This window comes from Belonocnema kinseyi, chromosome 9 (assembly GCF_010883055.1).
Source record: "Belonocnema kinseyi isolate 2016_QV_RU_SX_M_011 chromosome 9, B_treatae_v1, whole genome shotgun sequence".
Classification (NCBI taxonomy): Eukaryota; Metazoa; Arthropoda; class Insecta; order Hymenoptera; family Cynipidae; genus Belonocnema; species Belonocnema kinseyi.
Window position 1 is genome coordinate 51,887,520 of NC_046665.1, and position 17,216 is coordinate 51,904,735.

At 29.2% G+C, this 17,216-nt stretch overlaps 1 protein-coding gene across 2 annotated transcripts in view; it reads right to left on the reverse strand.

The window, feature by feature from the left end:
- Window positions 1-17,216, reverse strand: part of LOC117179694 (innexin shaking-B-like) — a 137,395-nt gene that overhangs the window by 3,075 nt on the left and 117,104 nt on the right. For both annotated transcript variants that reach the window (XM_033371719.1, XM_033371720.1), the window contains one exon: window positions 14,077-14,330. In XM_033371719.1, the coding sequence (XP_033227610.1) occupies window positions 14,082-14,330 (249 nt within the window). In that variant the 3' untranslated portion in view covers window positions 14,077-14,081. The remainder of the gene's footprint in view (window positions 1-14,076; window positions 14,331-17,216) is intronic.

Genomic DNA, 17,216 nt, shown 5'->3' on the forward strand with positions numbered 1-17,216 from the left:
CATCCACACACTACTCCTTTCCCCTGTCGAGTGAGTCACGCCTACCCCGAAAGGGAAATGGCTTAATGGTGTAATAATAATAATAATAATAATAATAATAATGTTTAATATTGACATTCGTCAGTTCTGGAATTTTGAATAGGTCCAATGAAAAGTTCTTGAATTTAAAAAATATGGAATTACAACTTATTCAGTTTTCAAGATTTGTATTTTAAAGCTATGTAATTTGAAACATTATTTTTGATAGTTTAATTTCGAAGCTTAACATTTTAGTTTTTTTTTTATTTTAAAAATATAAAAATAAAAACTATAAACATTGGAACGATTTTGGAAATCAAAAGTCAAGGTTTCAGTTCTAAATCTTTCAAATTGAAGAAAATTCGAATATAAATCATCAAAAGTTCAGAATTTTCAATTGCAAATTTTTCAAATCAGAAACTCTTTGACTTTAAATATTTACAATTTAAAGTTCTGCATTTTTTAAGAGATGTAATGGATTATTTTTGAACTTTGTAAATATAGAATTACAAATGTTTCAATTTTCAAGATTTATTCTTATAACTGTACGTAATTTGAAACGTTTTTTTTTTTTTTTTTGAATTATTAAAAAGTTTTTTATTTATGTTAGGGTTCGTTTTACTGAAAATCGGGATTTTTTAACCAAAATAATTAGATTTTATAGATTTATAATTTTTTAATAATTTTAGGTTACGTTAAGATTGTACACCTTAAATTCACATTTCAAAGAAAGTACAGTAACAATAAAATACAAACAATAAAATTGACAATCGCAACCAATTTTGAATTGTGATAGTATTTTTTGCACAAAATTAACATTATATTTTTTAAAACGTTCACAAATTATTCAAGAATTTTATATCGTGTTATAGTTTCACACTGGAAATCGGTATTTCTAGTAAAAAGTAATCATATTTCAAAGAAAAAAAAACCATTTCAGCTCACGCTAAAGTTTTTCACTTGATGTCTGTGTAGATTTTAATAGAGAATTATTAATTTTGTAACCATTTTAATTTGAAGAAAAGATATCAATTTTTCACACATTATAGAAAATATAACTCTTGATTTTATTTATATTATTTTAGATAATAAATAGGATAAAATACGAACACTTTATATCAATATAGATTGTATATTTTAGTTTAAAAATTGCCTGAGACTAAATGTTTTCTAATTAATTAAAATTCCACATTATTCTATACGATACAAAGCTGTATATATTTTAAAATATAATATCATTCTTATCCTTGACTTGTCCATCTAGTTTTAAATTTGTGTCGATTTTTAGATATGTCCCTCTCACAATGTTTAATTTTAACCTTCCGCTGGTTCTCTTTCGAGATTTGAGGCTTAAATACCTAAATATTTTATTTCTTTTTCCATGTCACAGTGATTAGCCTGTCAGATTTGTCGTCAACCTCTTTTCATGCTGAACGTTTTTTTCACCCAAATTCTCTATTTATTTAGTATAAAAGAAGAAAATATTTGAACGTCGTGGTGACTCAATGTTCGATATCTCAACCAGAAGAAGGAAGTTACAACACCGTAGCTATTTAAATATTATGTATAAAAATATGCCCTCTCTCGTATATAGACATGTGATTTGCGGATAATGTTAGCTCATTACTGCGCTGAAGAATGTTCCAATAAAATTACTTCTGATTTGCATTTGTTTCGCTTCCTCATAGTCTCTGATTAATTATCTTGTTCTAAATTGATCTAACATCTGCTACTTTGTAACAGGGAGTATGCTAAGGAAAATTTACAACTAGCCAAACTTAAATTCGGATAAGAAAATCTTTAACAGAGTTTGTTAAGCCGGCAAAATAAATTATAAAAAAAATTTATTACAAACTTTTTGAATTGAACTGTTTAAGAATGCAATTTTTAATTGAAGACATGAAAATGAAAAGTGGATGAGTAACACAAATTAAATTTTAGAGGCAGGGTGTCTACTCAAATACTGGATAAATATTTCCTGACATTTATATATGCACACAATTTTGCGAGTTTATTATAAATTTTTTTTTATCTCTTCCAATTTCTAAATTCTCAAAAATAATTATTCGTGATATGTTAAATCGAATATATTTTTTTAATATGTTAAAGTAACTAACCAGATAAGAGAGTAGATAATGGAGATTTTTGTACTAAAATAGGGAAAGATATTCTTTTAAGTAAAGTTAATATGGGTACTATATCCGATTCAATTTCAAACGTTTTAAATACTCAGACGTTTTAAAATAAAAATATTGCATTTTGAAGAAAAGGAACGAATTTTGAACCAAATACTTAAATTTTTAGGAGAAAAAACTCACCCAGTTAGTTAAATTTTCAACTAAAAAGATAAATCATCAAGTAAAAATAGAATAGTTGAATTTTCAATGAAAAAAAATTATTTTCACCCGAAGAGATGAACGTTCAACTAGAATAATTAATCTTTAAATGAAATAGTCGAACTTTCAATGAAAAACATGAATTTTCAATGAAGAAGATTAAATTTAAAAAAAAATGCAACAAGATGGATATATAACAATAAAAGATAAATTAACAATCAAGCATTAAATAGTTAAATTTTTAATTTAAAAATTAGTTTCCAACAAAAGAAATAAATTTTCAACTAAAATGATGGCATATTTAACAGGATTAGTTCAATTATATGTTAGGAAACAAATAATTTCAAACAAAAAAAATGAATTTTTAACAAAAGAGTTCAATTTTCAACCAAGTAGTGGAATTTTAAACAAAAAATAAGAATTTTCGACTAAGAAGATTAGTTTTTAACAAAAAAAAAAAACAAATTTCAACAAAATAGATAAATCTATATCAAGAAAAGATAAAATTACAACTAAACATTAAATAGTTAAATTTGTAGTATACAAATAAATTTTTAACATGAATGTTGGGATATTCAACAGGAGTAGTTGAATTTTAATTTAAGCAACAAAATAATTTTAATCCAAAAAAATAGATTTTTAACTAAAATTATCAATCTTTAATTTTAGTTGTTTAATTTTCAACCAGAAAAACAAAATTTTAACTTCTAACCAAGTAGTCGAATTTCAACTAAAAAATATGAATTTTCGACCAAGGAGATTCATTTTTTCCTAAAACAAGACGAATTTTGAACCAAATGGTTGAATTTTCAATCAAAGAAATAAATTAATTCTTAACCAAAAATAGAAATATTACATTTTAACGAAAAAAATTAGTTTTCAACTACAGAAAAAAAATCCACAAAATAGATCAATTTTTAACCAAGGTGATGAATTTTCAATTACAATTATGAATCTTCGACTGGAATAGTTGAGTTTTTACAAAATTTCTGACTAACTAAAATAATAAATCTTTAACTGGAATTTTCAAATTTTTAACAAAAAACATAAATTTTCAATCAAAAAATTCATTATTTTATAAAAAACGATCTTGCTGCCAATTAATTAACTTTTCAAAAAAGAACAGAGAAAATTTCAAACACAAAGATGAATTTTCAATTAAAATTATGATCTGCAATTAGAATACTTAGATTTTCGAATAAGATGAATTTTCGATCAGGAAGATTAATTTGTTCCTAAAAATATGAATTTTCAATCAAATAGTTAAATTTTTAAACTAAAAAAGAGAAATTTTCAACCAAAAATAGAATAAATCATTTTTAAACAAATTGTGAACCCCATCATTTTTTTCACAAAACCGTTAGAAAGCTTATTAAATTATGCGTTGAATTGCCCCTAATAGAGATATTTTTTACCTTCTGAACAGAATATACCATGTGAAAGGTTTTTAAAAAAGAAAGAATTTCTTGATTTTTTGTACCTCGACTTTAACCTGTGGCATGGCCTAGCAAAGTTGTAGCAAAAATCTTAAATTTACATTAAACAGTGTTGGACGTCCTATCTTCAATTTAAGTCAATAAAACTTAAAAAATCTCTATGTGTTCTCGAGATAAGACTAAAAATGTTCAAGCATGTCTGCGTCGGCTTTCAGTCGGCATAAGCAGCGAGGTCGGTCAATAGCGGTGATCGCCAACTGAATATCGAAGCAGATACGCTTGTACATTTCTGTTCATATCTTGGTAACCCGTAAATAGTTTTAAAGTTTTATCTAATTAAATAAAAGATAAAATTTTGCAGATTATGTCTTGGTATTTTCGGGGTTTTATTAAAAAGTAATCTAAGTCACAGTACGAGTTGAAGTTTAGGAACAAAATCTGATAAATTCTCTATTATCACCGCTCTCGCGGTCGGCACTGGTACTAATCGCCGACGAAACCTTGACATTTGAGAATTAGAAACTTATAATCGTATCTCGCGAACCCGTACAGATTTTTCAGTTTTATTGGCTTAATTAAAAAGAAGACCTCAAAGACTTTGGGGTATCAATTTTAGACATTTTCTACAATTTTGCTAGGTCATGCCAAAAATTGTCGATCGCAAGAGCGGTGATCACCAATGAAATTTCAAAAATATTCACGAGCCTCCAAGATATGAAAACAAATGTCCAAGCGTTTCGCCGACTGAAACCTGACGAAGAAATGCTTGGGCATTTTTAGTCGTAACTCGGAAACGCATAAAGATTTTTTAAGTTTAATTGGTTCAAATTAAAGATAAGACCTCAGAGAATGTAGAGTATAACTTTCAGACTTTTGCTACAACTTTCCTAGGTCACGCCACAAGTCGAAGCTGAGGTTCAAAATTATATAAATTCCTCTATATTGTTTTTAAACTTCTCAAATCGTCTTTTCGCTTCAAAAATTCAAAAATATATCTATTAGATAGTGTATATCTTCAACAACTTGCTTGTAGACTCAGAACTGCGAGCGCAATTTAATTTCAGTTCATTCCTTTATAAATTAAACTTTGTAATTACATTTACACTTGAAGATTACATTTCTCCAACTTGAATAATATTTCAGAAGTTGAAAGCTATTATTTTAAGCAATTTTATTATTGTATGAAAAGTTGACTACATTTTCATTCGGATTAAGTTGCATGATTCTGAGGCCCAGTAGAAAAACTTTATGAAGCTTCCAATTTCACTGAAGAGGAGTAAAGTGGAATAAACGAGCATGGAATTGTACGAGATCGGTCTGTCAGATAGAAGAGCTTTATCCACATAGATTATGCAGAAGTACGAATAAAAAGGAGTTTTAATTTGCAGCTCTTGATGCAGGCATAGAATTCATTCGTCCTACAAATCCGAACAAAAAGGTAATCTGCCTCAAGGTGTATGCAATTCTGAGAATTGCAAGATATAACTCTCATTTGTCTGACATTTCGGTCTACCTATATTCAATCGTTTCAACTATTTTGAACGCTTGTATCGCTATATTTAATTTTCATTGCAACGCTTTCTTATAAAATTAGATTAGCTGCAATGAATCAACGACATTGCTCGAGCATCTGAGAGAGATGTGTACGCATATGAATAGTGAATACAACAGATTGCACAAGACGTAGGTGGATCGCAGAAAATTAAAAAAAACCAAGGCCGTGTCAGTTCATTGAAAAATTCTGAACGATTAGCAAACCATGTTATACTCTCAGTGGCCACTAGGTAGGGCAAACCGGGAAGTGACATTGCATTAATTTTATTATTGGGAATTTTACCAATTTTTAAAAGAAAAATCTATCCAATCCCTTGAAATATTACATACATAACATAATGCTAACTTCTCTGAACAAAAATTGTAATTTAGTTCAAAACATTAGCGACCAATATTATCGAGAAAAAAATTAGTAGCTATTTTTCAACCAAATAGTGCAATTTTTTAAGTCAGAAAGACCATTTTTCAGAAGACGGTTGAATTTTCGACAAAAAAGTTCATTTTTAACCAACAGAGATAAAATTTTCAAGAAAATGATGATTTTTCTGCCGTAAAAGATGAATTTCTAATCCAACAGGATGAATTTTCAACGAAACACTTGAATTCTAGAGCAAAAAATATTACTTTATTAAAATAACTGAATTTCTAACAAAATAATTCAACTTTCGACAAAACAGTTTAATTTTTTACGAAATAGATGCATTATCAATAAAAAAGATTAATTTTCCCTGCTGCTAAATTGGAGAAATAGAATTTTCAACAACAAAGTAAATTTTCAATCAGAAAACAAAACAAAAATGATTTCCAACCATTTGACTTTACCGAAAATACGAATCTTCAACAAGGGACTTTAATTCTCAACGAAAATTATACTTTTTCAAAAACACATCAAATAGCTAAATTTTTAATTAAAAACTTATTTTTTAACTAAAAAGAAGAACGAGTTTGACACAAGATAGAAAATGTTTACATAATAGTTTAATTTTCCACCAAACCCGTGTAGAAAACACCAAGCTACTCACAGTGTCCATGCTTGGGCCAGGCTGGGGGCCCCCAGTCTGGTTCTAGCTTGTATTTCCTAGTGGCTATAGCGCGAGCCCTAATAGATAGCAGTGCTCCCAATTCTGGTATTCTTTTGCAAAACAGGTGATTAGCGTCGACAACAGGATTGGTTACCGTTGTGGACGCGATGCGAACCGAATACATCCGAAGTAATCCGAACGTCGAGACTAACGGAGCGACAAGCGAGTGCCAATCAGTGTCATGTTTTTGGTGTTTTCAATCAAAATACATTTTCGTGATTAGTTTAAACTGCTCGTTGATATGTTTTAAATGCAAGAAGGGGGATGTGTATGAGAAGACCAGGGTGGATAGTGCTAATGAAGTTTTAATTTTAGATTTTCCACGTCAAATTTTTCTCTGCTTTATCCTCTATGATTAGTTTTTTCGTCAATTTGACGTTCTGGATGAACGTTTTTTTATTTAATTTTATCAATTTTATACTGAAAGAGAAGCAACAAGATGTGTGACACGCATAAAATGGATGATTTCAGACTTGATCCATTTTTTATAGAAGAAAAACAAACCTTCCTAAAAATAAAATGGCGCTGAGAGGAATCGATAATAGCCTAGAGTGAAGCCAGGACCAGGCTCGGCAATCGAGCCAGGCTCCGGCCATATTTAGCGTTTCATTCTAGCTTGACCCAGGCTTGATCGCCAGGCCAGGGACTGGTTTTTCAAGGCTTGGGCCCGCTCAGGCCCATGGACAAATTTCCACACGGGAAGTAATTGATTTTTCTACCAAGAATATGGATTTTTCGAAAAAAAGTTAATTTTCAAACAAATACTTCAATTTTCTACAAAACTGTTGAATTATCAAGCTAAAAAGGCAAACTTTTTACAAAACAGTTAAATTTATAAGTTAACTTTGAACCAAGATTAGTTGGATTTTCTTATTGGGTTCTATTGATTAAGTTAAATTCACTTAATATAATAAATTTAATTAACTGAATAATTCCTAACTACTTTAATTAATAAATTATTTCGTGTACGATGAGTAATTGTAAATAAATCATTCATTTTTAAGCATGCAATTTTACATTGAACTGTTTCAATTCGAAAGTTAAACAAGTCTAAACGTCCGATTAATTATGCTATTACATAAATCCTACGATTTAATCGTTTTTTATGTATAAATACTTTGAAGTTTAACTATTTTAATTTTCATTCCCTTCAAATTTATAATTATTCATTTATTATTTATACATCATAATTCTACAATTGCACTTTCAAATTAAAACAATTTTAAACGGAATAATATAATTGTAATGTTCAAAGTTTAAATTTAGTACCCTGAAATTTCAAGAAGTGAAGGATTTTGATTTAAAATAATTAAGTTTGAAATTTTTCACTTTTGAGTATCTCATTTATAATTGCTCATGTTTAATAAACAGTCAAATATTGCTAAATTTCAAGAAAATTTTTTATTATGTTTAAGTTAAATAATTTCATAGATGGAAGAGAAAAGAATTATATAATTTTTTAAAATAATTAGATGTTTATAGTCGTATTGACTACTGTGGTCATTAGTCGATGCGACTCTAACATCTAATTAATACAAAAAGGAATTACATAATTATTTTCTATTCCATCTTCAACCCATTCCTTTTGAAATTATTTAATTTAAATGTAACAAAAAAAAACTTATTAAAATTTAGCAACTATAAATGAGATATTCAAAAGTGAAGAATTTCAAACTTAATTATTTTAAATAAAAATCCTTCCATTGTTAAACTCTCAAGGTGCTAAATTTAAACTTTGAACGTTAGAATTTTAATTAATTCGTTTTAAAATTTTTTAATTTTTAACTGCATGTGTAGAATTTTAATGTATAAATAGTAAATGAATCGTTATAAATGTTTAAGAAAGATTAAAATAATTAGACCCGAATGTATTTATATTTAAGAAAAAGATTGAATTTCATCAATCTTTTTTAAAAAAGAGGGAAGAAATGTTGGTACTTATTTTTCATTCGAATTGGCAAGGTAAGTTTTTTGTTTTTACACTTTTATTGAATTTGAAAGAAAGAAATATTAGTTTTTAAGTTCTATTGAATTGGCAGACGGACGTTTTATATCTTTAAAATTTTAATCATGTTGGAAATGAAGAAATTTTGGGTTCCTTACTTCTACCTTTTTTCTGAATTATAAGAGGCTCTTTTTTGTTGTTATTATTTTAATTAAATTGGAAAGGAAGAAAGTTCGATTTTTTTTTGAAAATTGCAAGAGTCTATTTTTTTCTTTATAACATTTTTATTGAGTCTAAGGAAACAGTTTTTTATATTCAATTTTTTCTGAATTAGGTCATTATTAAGATTTTTATAGCTTTAGGATGCATAAAGTTTTTGATATTTATTTTTTTCCGAATTGAAATATGAAATATTATCTATTTAGACTTTTTATTGAGTTGAAGGGGGGAAATCGCTATTTTCAAACACTTTTTTTAATTGAAGGAGGATAATTTTTCATTTTGAAAACCACTATTGAGTTTGAAGGAAGGATATTTCGGTTTTCTATATTATTTTTAATTGGAAGAGAGAAATCGTTTTATTTTTAGGATTTTTATTGAGATAAAGGGGATACAATTGGAAGAGAGAAGATTTTGGGTTTCAAGTTTATCTGAATTGAAAGATGAAAAACTTTGTTATTCTTTAAAGTTTTATAGAGTTGGAAGAGATGAACTTTTTTAGAATTGGAAGGAAACAATTTGTAATTTTCATTTTCAATCTTTTTGTTCTGAACTGGAGGAGGGTTATTTTTCTATACATTTTTATTGAGTTTGAAGGGATAAAATTTGGATTATTGACATTTTTATTCTGAATTAATTCATGAAATATAAATATATTTAATTTTTCAATTTGATGTCATTTTTAAAAATTTGAAATTAAAAATTTGTTAAGCAAAAGTTTTAAAAGTTTAAAATTCAAAAGAGTTTCACTGTGGGTGGTATAATCTGCAGTTCCATTTTGATTACTTTCAATGAAAAAAATTTGATTTTTGAGGGTTCGAATTTTTTATTTTGAATGACCGTAAACAACTTTTGCGAATCGTGAAAACCCGGACATTTCTCGATTAGACGACCACCCATAAATATCCAATATTTATCCAGAAATTGTGTAGTCTCAATTATCTTCATCGAAGTTTAGATTTTTACAATAAAAAATTAAAAGAAACAAAATATTACGAATTATTGTTGAAAAGAGAGACAGAAAATTTTGAAGCGTGCATTAAAGTCGACAATCGTAAATTACAAAACGCAATAAGACTTGTCCTTTACAATCTATGTGGAAATTCAGGAACATAAAAATCCTTGCATTCTCAGAACGATTTCTCAAGAGCTTCTCGTATTCTCGTAATCATTTTTTTACTTTTTTTTAGCGTTCAGTGACTTTATGCAAAATTCCAATCAGTTTGTATCTACTGGTGTATTTGGAACCTCCATCTAATGTGTGGGCCGAAAAACAAACACTGCTAAAAGAAAACGTTCGTGTTCAGGAATCGTCAAGGCTCTGACGAAGTTGTATTTCGGAAAATATAATTATTTGTTTGATGAAATTTACTGTCAGTGACAAGTCAGAGAGTATTTTGTCTACTTGGACTTTTAACTTTGTTGAAATAACTACTTAGGTGACATCTTTATACGACAGGCTTACTGTTTTCTAGGAATCGATTTCAAAAACAAAAAGTTATTGTTCCCGTTATTCTAGACACAAAACTAAGTTTTTAATTTAGTGGTACTTTTGCAACTAAGGAAAATAATAATCACATGTTCCTTTTAAATCAAAACCTTATATTTTCAAATGAGTTATTAAATTTTTAATTTAAGTTTATTCTTTAAATAGTACAAAAGTACCAGAAAAGTTTCATTTCGCTCTTTCGATATTTTATCAAGCACTCATGATATATTGTATGTCCAAAAATGTTCAAAATATCACCATGAGTTTTTTGGACAAAAGTACCGGAATGACCCACTTTTTTTTAAATTTGTACAAATCCCACATCAAAATTTTCTAAAAGACTCATGGGATCTATGTTCTGAAAAGTTCGTACTGAAATGAGACAAAAGTATCAAAATAGTCCAAAATACTTATATTTTGAGCAGAATCTTTGTGGGACTAACTTAATGGGAAAGTCCCACTTAATTCTTGTTTCATTTTCACAAGTCCTAAATCATTTCTGGAACAAAAGAACTAGAAAGTTCTTTCTTATTTATTTTTTAAGTGATGAAAAACGCTCATGGGATTTATGCTTTGAAAGTTCCTACTGAAATAAAGCTTAATGTACCAAAAAAGTTTAAAATATGTCCATTCTAAGCAAAAATTTTCGAAGACAAAATGACTAGAAAATTGCCAGATAATTCTTGTTTAATTTTTACATGCACTAAATAATACTTTTATTTATTTATTTCGAAAAAGACTCAAAGGATTTATGAGCTAAAAAGTTCCCACTGAAATAAAGCTAAAGTAACAAAAATAAAACAGAATTTTTCTAGAATTTTTGTCCCAAAAATGATTTAGATCTTGTAAAAATTTCAACAACAACAAAATTATTTGGGTCATTCAGGCACAACATTGCTAACAATTTCCTACTGAAGTAAAGCTAAAGTACTAAAAAAGTTAGAAATATTACCATCACTTTTTTTAGACAAGATTCCTTTGTTATATTGAAACTACCACAATAATAAATATAACATATGAAAATATAATTGCTATCTACCCTTTCAAAAAATCCTATGTAGTATACGGCATCGGTGACGATGCCGAAAACTACTCAGGAGACGAGGTCGGAAACGACACCGGAAACGAGGCCGGAAACGACACCGGAAACAAGATCGGAATTTGGGACCGGATACGACGTCGTTTTCGGCGTCGTTTACGACTTCGGTTCCGGTGTGAATTTTTTTTTCCAATATATACTTATAACTATGGTGCACTGAAAAAAGACTACTTGTACCAAATGAATCCGATGTAGTAGATATTTACTTAAATTTTCAACTTGATTCTTTCAGCTAAAATTTTAATTAAGATTGTTACTATTATACATATTTAGTTTAAACAAATCAGATAATTCAAAATCTTGATGAATCTGAAACAGAAAAATTAGATGAAAAGTGCACCTCCAGCAGGAATCGAACTCGTGTCCTTCGAAGGTGAAGTCCAAAGCGATGACCACGACCCTATCGCAACATGGAAAGTTTAAGACGGAAAGCCATATTTAACGCTCACCATAAATGACAAAGAAATATTTCTTAAAATCAAAAACATGGATACTTAATTAAAAACATATTTCTTTAATCTAAGAAAATACTCAATTAAAAGAAAATCACGCCAAATTAATAAATGTTTGATTTAAAAAAATACTTACTTCGTTGAAATAAAATTAACCTCAATAATTCATTCAATCATGAAAAAATTATTGATTCAAATGCGTCCGATTCTTTTAAACGAATCCAATTTTTTGAATAAAATAAATATTTCTTTGAACGACTAATTAAATTTCAACGAATCTATACCTTCTGAATCCATGGAATAATTTTCTTAAATGTTAGAAACATTTACTTGAATCAAGAAAATATAGACAAAGAATTATTTTCTTTGGATTAACAAGATATATTTGTCTGATTTCAATAAAAATGACTACTTTTGATGAATGAATTTTTCAGAGGAATTTGAAATCATCATCTCAATTCGATCAAAAGTTGTAGAGGATTAAAAAAAATTCTGGGGTTTTCCACAAACAAAGCAAAACATTCAAATACGCGTAACTTTTTTTTTGTAAATCAGAAAATATGTATAGCCTAATTTCCGCTAAAAAAACAACATATTTCATCCTCGAGAGATTCTACGATTTCAATTGTAGGGCCCTGCCTAATTATAAATGGATTCGATCAATAATTTTATTTTTAAATTATTATTCAAATTCATGGACTTTAGAGAAATAAAATTTAGAAATCATTAATTATATTTTCAGTATTGTTGAATTAATCGATGATACTAATACATTTAAAAAATCGTGTAATATAATTTGTCAATGCTTTCTAAGTTTAACTTAATCATTGAACCCCCCCCCCCCCCCCCCCCCAAATAATTATTTACAATAATAAACTCGCGAAACTGTCTACGTATTTCCAGTTAATGGTTTTTTTAGAAGTGAGAAATATTTTAATAACTCCATACTATGATAAATTACACTTAGACAAAAAAAAAACTCAAGATAACTGGAAAATGCCTGGTAATGTAAGGGAATTTTTTTCTCATGATTTGAGTAGACACCCTGTCAAGCTTATACCTAGAAAATTATCGATTTTAGAAAATTATCGATTATACTAATATTAGATTCCCTCGGCTTTTTTCCTTGAATAATAAATATTTTGTCTTCAAAATCTGGAGAATGATAGCGAACACGCTAAGGGACGTCCCCGAACTCTGCATTTGTTGAATAATTTCAAAAAATTTTATTCTGCTAAATTTGATTAATGTGTGTGTGTATTTTGAGGTTATGTGTTTTCCATATCTCCCCGGCTTTACTTTCAAATCACACAATATTTTTGGCTGAAAACTTAGGAGAAGCAAAAAAACATAGTAAATAATGTACCGGAACTAACTTTGTTTGTAGACATTTAAAAAAGTTAATTTCATAAATAATTTATAAGCATTGGCATAGGAAACACGGGACTAGGCATGCCATTGCGGGGATGATGCAATGATGGGGGAGTTCCGCCATATTTTGATGTCCCGAGACAAACATGAGCCCACATGTTTATATTTTCTTGCACAGTTTGGCGGAAAAAAACGCTGTTGCGCATGATCAAGTGGCACATCGTAAGATGGCGGCTCTCCCCCCTCATGGAATTCTCCCTCCTCCCGTGAACTCAACCCCGCTCGCCAAGTTAGGATGGCATGCCTAGGCCCGTCTTTCCTATGTCCATGTTTATAAGTGGCTACCGACAGCATTGGTATGATAGAGACCTACATTATCGGAATGACAGGCAGTTGAAACCCTATCCTAACCTCAATATAGTGCAGATTCATGAAATTTTTATTTAACACAACAAAATTTTTTTTAATATCACTCAAAAAAAAAGTTCAGGGAAGTCCGTTTTAATATTTTATAGCATCTCCAAATTCAGTTTTCAAAAATTATTATTTTTGTGGAAAGAAAGCCGAGGACACTGAACCCGATTTACCACAAGACGAATTGTCACATGCCCTTAACCATTAATATTCAGATGTTGTGCAAAGCACAGTGGGTGCAAGTATAGAATTATATATTGCAATTTTAGCTTCAGGAGCCATTTAACGCTTTTTTAGACTTTTCCCTGTAATTTTTCGGTATTATGTAATATTAGGGGTAGCCCCCCCCCCCCCACCAAGTGTTACTTAATTAATGGATGGCCCCTTATTTGCTATATTTTTGCTTTTGGTAATGGCTCCTGCACTGCCGACAACCTTGCTACCATAAGATCAAGAAAGAACGAACGTATCCTCATGCATTTTTATAGGACGCCTGTCTGGATTTTAGTGGGGATGGGACATGGGGTGTAAGTAAGGATTTTGTTGTCGACTTAAGTACGTTGGTCCTAACCCGAGGTATATAATACATAACAATTTGGAGGGTGTTACGGTCGGTGACTTCGTTTTTGATCGTTAAAACTTAAAATTCAGGTTCACCAACCTCGATCAGGCTTCTTGAAGCTCGCCCTTGACTCCCGGTACGCTGTGATGATGCCTCGAGGCGAGCTTGTTCGCCAACTCGTGCATCACGTCCCTGTATATGACGGTGTCCAAATTTTCACCGAGCATGTAGAGGAGGAACCAATCTCCTACCTTGCTACGACGAACGATCGTCTCCACGGCATCTCGTCGTACCAGGCGAAACCTCAGCCGCAGAAGATACACCCGAGTTCGAGGCGAAAATATTATGATCACCTGAAACAACCAGTTTTCAAATATTCGATTACAAACGATCAAATTATACAAAATTGCATACTTCAAGTATCGAAATTGAAAGGGTTGGCACTATTCATTTTCTTGAATCGGGAACATAAAACCACAAGGGGCCATCGATAAACTACGTTACCAATTTAAGTCCAGCCGAAAACTAAGAACTTATGTAACAGTTAGAGGGTGTCCAGCGACCTTGAAAACCTTGAAAACCTGGAATTCTCCTTAAATTTTTACAACAACCTTGAAAAGCTCGAAATCTCCTTGAATTTTATACGAGAACCTTGAAAACCTGGAAATCTCCTTGAATTTTTCACGAGACTCATTATTTTATTGAAATACAAAAAGTAATTTAAATCTTTTACGCTATTCTGAAAGAGAAATATCGTTTAGAAGAAATCTTGTTACAAAAAAATTTTTTATTAATCAAGATATAATTTATGGTTTACTCATTATAGAAAAAATAAAGAGATTTTGAGGAATTTTCTGTAAACTATGCCCATTGTTTTATAGATTGTAATGAGCAGACTTTAATATTGTGAATAATTCTATAATTTTCTTGCTTCGTCTCCGCTAATATAGAATGTTAAAGTATACATTTTTGTGAGATTTAACTTGCAAATTATAGAAACTATTACTTGAAAAATTGGATGTTGATTCAGTTTCAGAATTAGCATGAGCCAGGCCATATACCGGATTTTTCAAGAGTTTCACGACTCGGTTTTTGGGTGTGCACCAGATTACAAAACAATTATAAAGGTTTTAAAACATTTTAAAGATTTAAAAATACTTAAAAGGATTTTGAACATTTTACTAAGATATCAAAGATTTGTCAAAGGCGTGTACAGAAGATTTCAAATATTTCACAAAAATTTCACAAAGCTTTAAACACTTTCAAAAGTTTGAAAGAATTTCAAATGCAGTACGCTATAATTCAAAGATTTTCAAACATTTTAGAAGATTTAAAAAGATTGCACTAAGTTTTAAAATAATTCAATGATTTCAGCTAATAAAAAAATTGCAAAAGGTTTAAGAAAAATTCCACAAATATTTCAAGAGATTTCACAAAAATTGTCTAAAGATGTCAATCATTTCATAATGACTTCAAAAATGTCAAAGATTTCATTCTTTTTGGTTAAAATTTACCTTTTTGGTAGAATATGAAATTATTTTGTAGAGAATGTATCTTTTTGGCTTAAAAATTCAAGAATTTGGTTGAAAATTCAACTAAATTCTGTAAAGTTGAACTAATGTGTGATAAAAAATTGTTGAAGATGCATGTCTTTGGTTGAAAATTTACCTATACGATTTTTAGAAAATGAATATTCATGATTAAAAAATCATATTTTTGTTTGAATCTTGAACTGTTTTGGTAAAAATTCGTTTTTTCAAGATACACCATATTAATTGAAAATACATCTCCTAAGATGAATTTTTTTGTTGTTAAAAATACAACTATTTTTTAAAAACTCATATGTTTTAGTAAAAAATTCAACTACTTATTTGAAAGTTGAACTTATTTGTTGAAAATTCATTTTCTGTTTAAAGATTTATCTTTTGGTTGAAAATTTTAACACTCGATTTTTCTTAAATTCATCTTATTGATATTTTTAATTGAAAATTGATCTTTTTGTAGTTGAAAATTCAACCAATTGACTGAAAATGAATGTTTTCTGTTGATTTTTTTTCTAGAATTCGTCTTTTGGTTTAAGAGTGATCATTTCTGTTAAAAATTCATATTTTCGAGTTTGAAATTGAATTATTTTTTAGAAAATGATTCTTTTTGGCTTGAAAACTCAATCATTTGGTAAACAAATTTAGTTTTCGGGTTAACAATATAACTGTTTCGTGAATAATTTATCTACTTGCCGTCAAATTTTAACAATTTCGTTAAAAAATTTTTAATGTGGTTAAAAATCCGTCTTTTCGGTAAAGCATAAACCTTTTAATGCAAAATCGGTGTTTTTTGTTAAAACCGTGAACAGTAAAAAAATGGGATCAATTTTGTTGAAGAGCAATTTACTCCAACAAACATTTTATTCACGAGATCATAATAATCTGTCCATTTGGATCAATTTAATCATATTTTTTGGTTCATTTGTCAGACTAAACAAAATGGCCGCCAGTTCTTGGCGCCGGTGACATAACGAAATAACCTAAAAATGGTATCTAACCATATGCAAGTGATAACTACACTCAACAGGTGATATTTTCTAATATTGGATTTCGTTATTTTTAAAACTTTTCAAGCACACTGCACGATCAGAAACCATAAAAAGTTTGCATATGAGCTAAAATAATCTAAGAACGTCAGCCATCTTGGTATGACATCATGCATGATCCCGAATCCGCTCATTAGGATCTCAAAAGTCTCATTCGCTCGCTTTTTATTGTAATTTCAAAGATATAGGCCTAAAATAACCACATAGGAAAAGATGTATATGCATATGTGTGTATGTATGTGTATATATATATACATGTGTATTTATGTGTGTGTGTATATGAATATGTGTGCATACTTATTCTTTCTAGTCGCGACGCCTACAATAAAATTGGTTGTTAATGTTTCTTTTTTTGCCAATAATTATATTACCTGACTCAAAACTGAATCATTTTCTTCAAAATTCGACAATTCTGTAAAAATTCATCCTTTTCGTTTAAAAATTCTTTTTATTCGGTGGAAAATTCAATTCTTTTAATTGGGGGTACAAATGTCTGATTGAAAATTGACCTGTTTTAGTTACTTGACATTTTCTTCTCAAGTGAAATTCTATTTATATTGTTGAAAATTCAACTGTTTTATCGAAAATACCTGTTTTTGGCTGTGATTCGGATTTGAATATTTCTTGAAAATTAGTCTTTTTGGTCTTT